At 39.3% G+C, this 6,253-nt stretch overlaps 1 protein-coding gene across 1 annotated transcript; it reads left to right on the forward strand.

Annotated features, from left to right (window-relative positions):
* LOC139716488 (uncharacterized) lies at nucleotides 1-4,504 on the forward strand. The gene is made up of 4 exons (XM_071628030.1): nucleotides 1-224; nucleotides 959-1,160; nucleotides 1,863-1,972; nucleotides 4,375-4,504. The coding sequence occupies exons 1-4, from the start codon at nucleotides 1-3 to the stop codon at nucleotides 4,502-4,504; spliced, it is 666 nt and encodes a 221-aa protein (XP_071484131.1).
* The last annotated feature ends 1,749 nt before the right edge of the window (nucleotides 4,505-6,253 follow it).

The raw sequence follows: 6,253 nt of genomic DNA on the forward strand, positions 1-6,253 counted from the left end.
ATGCTTGATGCTGGAGAACCACGGATACTACCATTACCAAGGATGCAGAAGAGACATTACCCGCAGCATGACATCGCTGTCTGCAACCAAGCCAAGCAGCAGGCAGTTGGTGGTGGTGATCCCTTCTCGGGCCACGCCCAGGGATCGTCGTGCATAGAAGGTTCATCGGTTAACACTCCCACTGGGGTCACTGGTCTCGGTAGCACTGATGATGACAGTGCAAGGTAGGTCTACCTGTGTGTGTGGTGTTACGATTCCCCACAAATTGTTGAAACTTGTCTTACGATAATCAAGCAAAATACAGTGTAGTGGAACCACCTCATAAAAAAAAGATTGGATAAAACCCATAACAAAATCCTCTTATAATTAGGTGGTATTACAGGTCCCAAATCTTTCTATTCTTTGTGTAGGACCATCTTGTCATTGTTTACTTTTTTATATATCTGCTTTGTCCACTCTCCTTTTGTTCTCTGCCTAGACCTTGTATAAATTTGCATTAGTTTGCTTATCCGCACTGGCATTAATATATTCACTTGTCACCTCCATGATCATGGCATTGCTTAGGATACCCTTCCCCTTGTTAAGTTTTACCACCATTCTTTCTCTGTTCTGATGAGGTGTCTTCACTCATTCCATCATGCCTGATTCTTGAGTTGATCCCAGACAGCTCCCATTCTTATGTGATCACCCCTCCTACTTCTATCAGCTCATGCTCTTCTTTACCAAGGACACCTTGATATATTGAATTAGACTGCTCCACGTACTCTATTAGAGTCTTACATTCTTTCTATTTTTATTGGTTCTTTTAGATGAATTCGAATATATGCAGATACTGTTTATATAAATGATGTTCATTAAGAAGTTTTACTGAGGGTGAGTAGCCCTAGAATAAACTCAGAGCACTACCAGAAAATGAAATGCTAGTGTTGTACCTTTTTTCTTCCCCAACCCCATTTAGTTGTGCTGAGTTTCGCTGCCACGTGGTCGGCTGCGAGCAGTCCTTCAGCAGCACACGAGACTACGAGGAGCACTACGGAGTGTGCCATCGGTTCGTGTGTCGCTACTGCCGGCGCTTCTATCCCACCGACCGCCTCCTGGGGATCCACCTCGAGGAGAGCCACGACTCGCTCTTCTCGCTTCTTGCTGCCAAGCAGCCGATGGTAAGATGCAGACACGTGTCTGGGTAGTTACTCACCGGCAAAAATAAATTTTTCATGAAAATTCAAAGTCCATCGACTTGATACTGACATATGTTACGGGTAGTAATTATTCCCCATGCTTTCTGAAAGCAGTTAGTCACTTGCTCTGTCAATAGTGTCATTATGAGAAAAATGAAAGCATGTTGAATTTTCCTTACATTTTCTCTATACTGATGCATTGTTTCTCTATAGCATGATGAATTTTCCTTATTCTCGACACTATTGTCCACACATGATGTCATAAACACATGATGTCAGGAACTCCTTGTCCAGTGGTTCCAACACCAAAACTTTAGAAATTCATAACTTTTGCATCGATTGTCTGATCTTCCTCAAACTTTCACTGATGTGTTCTACTAATATTGCTGCTTTCACTCTATCCACATTGATCTTTGTGTTTTGGTTTCCTTTAAAAGAGGAGGGTATGACAGAGGGTTAATATTCTTTGGGCCCCCCCCCCCAAAAAAAAAAACAACAACAACAACAAACAAACAAACAAACAAACAAACAAACAGTGCTTCAGCTCTCATGATTTGAATTTTTAATTCAGTAAAATGGATTGGTTTGGTCTGGACAGCAACAATTGTAAAATGAAATTTTTATTGTCACATGCGTATTTCATGCTGTGCTTCATTGTCAATGTCAATCTCTTTCATCGATCAGTATCGCTGTCTGGAGGAGAGCTGTGGGCAAAGTTTCATGGAGGCGGGGCAAAGGAGAGAGCATCTTGTGCATTGCCATGGTTACCATGCAAACTTCCAGTTTGACAGAAGGTGATTGACTTCTTTTATGAAGATATGTTACCACTGATAGCATTTGTCTCCTTTGTTGGATAGCATTGAAGTTCACATGACATCGCTGGGGCCACAAGACCTTATATTTTGGTGAAAATGACTTTTTTGGATTAAAGGTCCTGTTTACCTTTGGGAGCAGTGATTTTAAAAATTTTCAAGATATCACATTTGAGGCATATGGGTAAGTCTGTTGTATCACAAAATACCCTACCATATAACCTTTTTGCAACAAAGCCTAAAATATAAGAATATATCAGTATTTTGTCAATAAAACATAACTGTAGACGGTTTAGTCTGGAAACATCTTTATTATAACTATTGTTCACATTTTGTGTATTTAACGATACTTAACATTGATTATACGGATTCACATTTTTACAGTGGTTGTTTCTATCCCTAACTCACATCTTAGAATTATTTTAAAGCACTAATGCTGGGTTTTTGTTTCATCTGCAAATGGTAAATTATGCCTTTAACCCGTTGACAATGAATTGATTTTGCTATAACACACGTTTCCCATAGACACCTGTCTGAGTATATTCGGGTTAATGGTCAAATAATCAAACTAGAGAGGGGCCGTCAAAGGCGGCAGACCCACGCCTTGTACAAAGTCGGGGTAAACATACTGTGCATTCGGTCATCTACCAGAATTCGGTCACTTAATTGCCAGTGTCCTTTATCACCAGCCAGTGCGTTCTACCAAAGATCGTACACTGAAGTGTACGATCTTTGGTTCTACAGTCACATCACACGCAAATCACATCATTTCACATACGGTAACACTCATTCACCACAGGAAAGTCCTTTAGTCTCCTCCAAAAATCCATCGAAAATCCCAAATTCCACCGTCAAAAGTGCAGATTCGGAACTTTTCCAAGCGCGCGCGAATTAAGTCCAGTTTTAAGAGTATTGTCTATGCGACGGGTCGCCGAAAAAGCGCAAAAAATCGAGAAATACGCCGTTTTCTTGCGGGATATTTTGCTTATAGCAAGCCGAGAGTGTGTTGATATCAAAGGTCGTATGAGTGTACGATCTTTGATGGTATCCACAAAAGCGCAAAAGAAAAACAAAATTTACGTACCCCCTAGGCAATTACCCCTATGATTAGTGTCTACGGGAATTATTCAATGCAAGGGTTAAATGCAAATGTCTACTTCACCAGTATTCGGTCACCAACGAGCGCCGCAACATCCCCGATGCTATTTTGCACCAACAGGGTAGAGCGCGATGCATTTTCAGCGGCCTTGCACACGCATTGACATTGAGCGTGCATATCGTGCAGTGTGACTGCGACCGAGCAAATGCTCCTCCAACGAAAAAAACAATCAATTTTAATTTAAAAAATCATCAAAATACGGGCCAGTTTGTGACGACGGAGAACGAACTTTCATAAATCCAGAAGGACATAGTCCTTCAAATAGGCCTAAACGTAAATTTCGGAATTCTTACGAACATTTGAGCAGCGAAGTCCGATCGTTTGGGAGTTTATGTTTTCGTATGGTAGCGGAAAATCGCAAAGTGAGAAACGGGATATTTTCGGAGTGGTCACTATACCATGGGGTCAAAACTTAAAGGTCGCACAGAATTTGCAAGGGTCAACCGATTATCACCAAAATCTAATCGATTCTTTCCTGTCATTATCCAGACATCCCCTGAACATTTCGTGCAAATCCGTTTACCCGTTCTCTTGTTATCTTGTACACAAACAAACAAACAAACAAACAAACAAACAAACAAACAAACAAACAAACAAACAAACAAACAAACAAACAAACAAACAAACAAACAAACAAACAAACAAACAAACAAACAAACAAACAAACGGAACCCTTTACATAACCCCCTGCCGATTTTCATCGGCGTGGGTAATAAGTGATGACCTGTCCAGGGGCCCGTTTCATAAAACTGTCATCAGTGACAACTGCCACATTTCTATGACAAATTTGCTCTCAGCCAATCAGATGCAAGGATTTCAGTAGCTTTTCACATCTACGACAACTTGTCACTGATGACAAGTTTTATGAAACGGGCCCCAGATCCTAGCTGTCTTACTCTAAAATTTGAAGCAATGAAGGCATGTCAAAGGAAAGGGGTATCCCATTTCATAGAGTGCTTTGGCTGCCATATTTTTTTGCTCTCCTGAACATTTGATATTTTGAAGATATGAGGTCTTGTCGCCCGATAAAGATTGTACCTACACAGCGATTTTCAAATGATAGACTTGAATGAGACTATCAAGAAGTATATTTTGGTAACTAACAATTATATGCAAATATATACAATAATCATATATGAATGATACGCCTCTTAACCTCAAGAACAACAGCAAAGCAATTATGTGTGAAACTGACTGAACTTTTGCCTTTTTCCACCTCCTGTAGGCAAGGCAAGAGATCTGTCGATCAGACTGGGGGCTGTGAAGAGAGCAGGGAGGTTGCCATGATGACCGAAAGGAGGAAATTAATGGATCATAGGGGAAATCAAAGGTGGGCAGATGTTTCCCTGGTATAATGTTTTATTTCCTTGAGGAGAGACTAACATGCTGAATAAATGAAGACTGTTTACAGTGTATGTACATTGCATCCAACAACTTCAGTTGTTTGGTCGATTGATATACTGTAAAACGAGGAATGTTTGCGTGCATTTTAATTTCGCGAATTTCGTGAGCGCCAAGATTCGCGAAATTAAAATGCACACGTAATTTTTTGCCAACACTATATGCATTGAACGCCAGTGGCAATTCGAAAAAATATCATGTCACGAAAAAGGCCGCCGGCTCCAATTCACGAAAATTTCGTGTCGTGAATATATTATGTTTTACAGTAGTACTCATTATCCTATTTCCTAGGTCTCTTTTGTACAGTCTTTGTGTTTTTGTAGTGGTGTATTAATTTTCGTAAGTTGTTTTTGGCTTTAGATTCAATATTAGTTTGGATATATATAACTAAAAAGATGGATGGTGTACCGGTATATATATATAGGGTGTACAGCAGTTGCGCTGTAGATGATGTAATGTACTAAAAGTGCTGTGAAACAACTGAATAGTTTGTAAGATTGCTATACAAATATAATTATTGTATTGTTCTCTGTTACGGCTTGATCAGTAGGTCTGAATAAAATCTTTTGGACATTTATTTATGTCAAATGAATTAAGTTTGTCTATTTGAAGGTTGGTCTGGTACAACGTCCATCTTTGCTGTTCACTTTCTGTACAGATCTAGGAGAGCCCCAGACACCATTTCCTTTGGTATTGGAGAAGCGGCCTTCTTCCATGATCCTGAGATGGATTGGGATGCTACTTGAGACGTCTTTGTTGCCGTCTGTTGTGGGTAAGAAAAAAAAAACCCTCGGTACAAGAATAAAGACACTATAGTGCCTCTATACAGTGTGACTAGAGCACACAAGTTACAGCTGTATGTGCCTTTCCCTGACTTTAGAAGCAATTCATAAATACTTGCCATCAGGCATGCCTGACAGGAAAACAACAGTATACTGTATATGCTGAATATTTCGCTAGGTTTTTATTTTCGCGATTTTCATGAGTCAGGTGCTATTCGCGAAATTAAAGACACGCGAAACTATTGACTCTCATCACGCTATGAATGTGACGTACGCCCATACATTTCTCCGTTCGGTAAAGGACTCCACGATCATGAATTTAACCTCTCACGAAATCGTCGGGAAGTTCCGATTTCCAAAAAATTTAGACTAGCTAAATATATGGCATATACGGTACTACTATGTACATATGATTGACTGTACTTACATGGGGATTGCCTGTAGGAGGCATTTTGATTCCAAACAGACATGTGGTCACAAACACATAAACTTTGTTACTTTTTTTTTGTTTTTCAGTAATCTTTATTTGATTTCTATAATTCGATGTAACAAAACATTCATCTTGAAAGTTTACAACAGTATTCAACCAACAATGATTAATCAAAAAAAAAAAAAAAAAAATCAATACATAACCTGATAATCATAACATATCTTAAATTTATATACACACATGGTCACACACACACACACACACACACACACACACACACACACACACACACACACACACCTACTCATGCCTTGATAATTTCAAGTACAATAAATGGAAAAAGAAAAAACAAGGATAAGAAAAAAATGGAAAATGTGAGAAAAAGTAATAAAAACTTTAAAAAGGAATTGATGTCATTTCATTTTTCTTTCCCGACTTTTATCTTGATTCATGCTGTGACTAGAGGACCTGTCTAGAGCATGAAATGGTCA

This window comes from Diadema antillarum, unplaced genomic scaffold (assembly GCF_040938485.1).
Source record: "Diadema antillarum isolate AM-2024a unplaced genomic scaffold, OU_Dant_1.0 scf00000066, whole genome shotgun sequence".
In the NCBI taxonomy this organism is placed as follows: Eukaryota; Metazoa; Echinodermata; class Echinoidea; order Diadematoida; family Diadematidae; genus Diadema; species Diadema antillarum.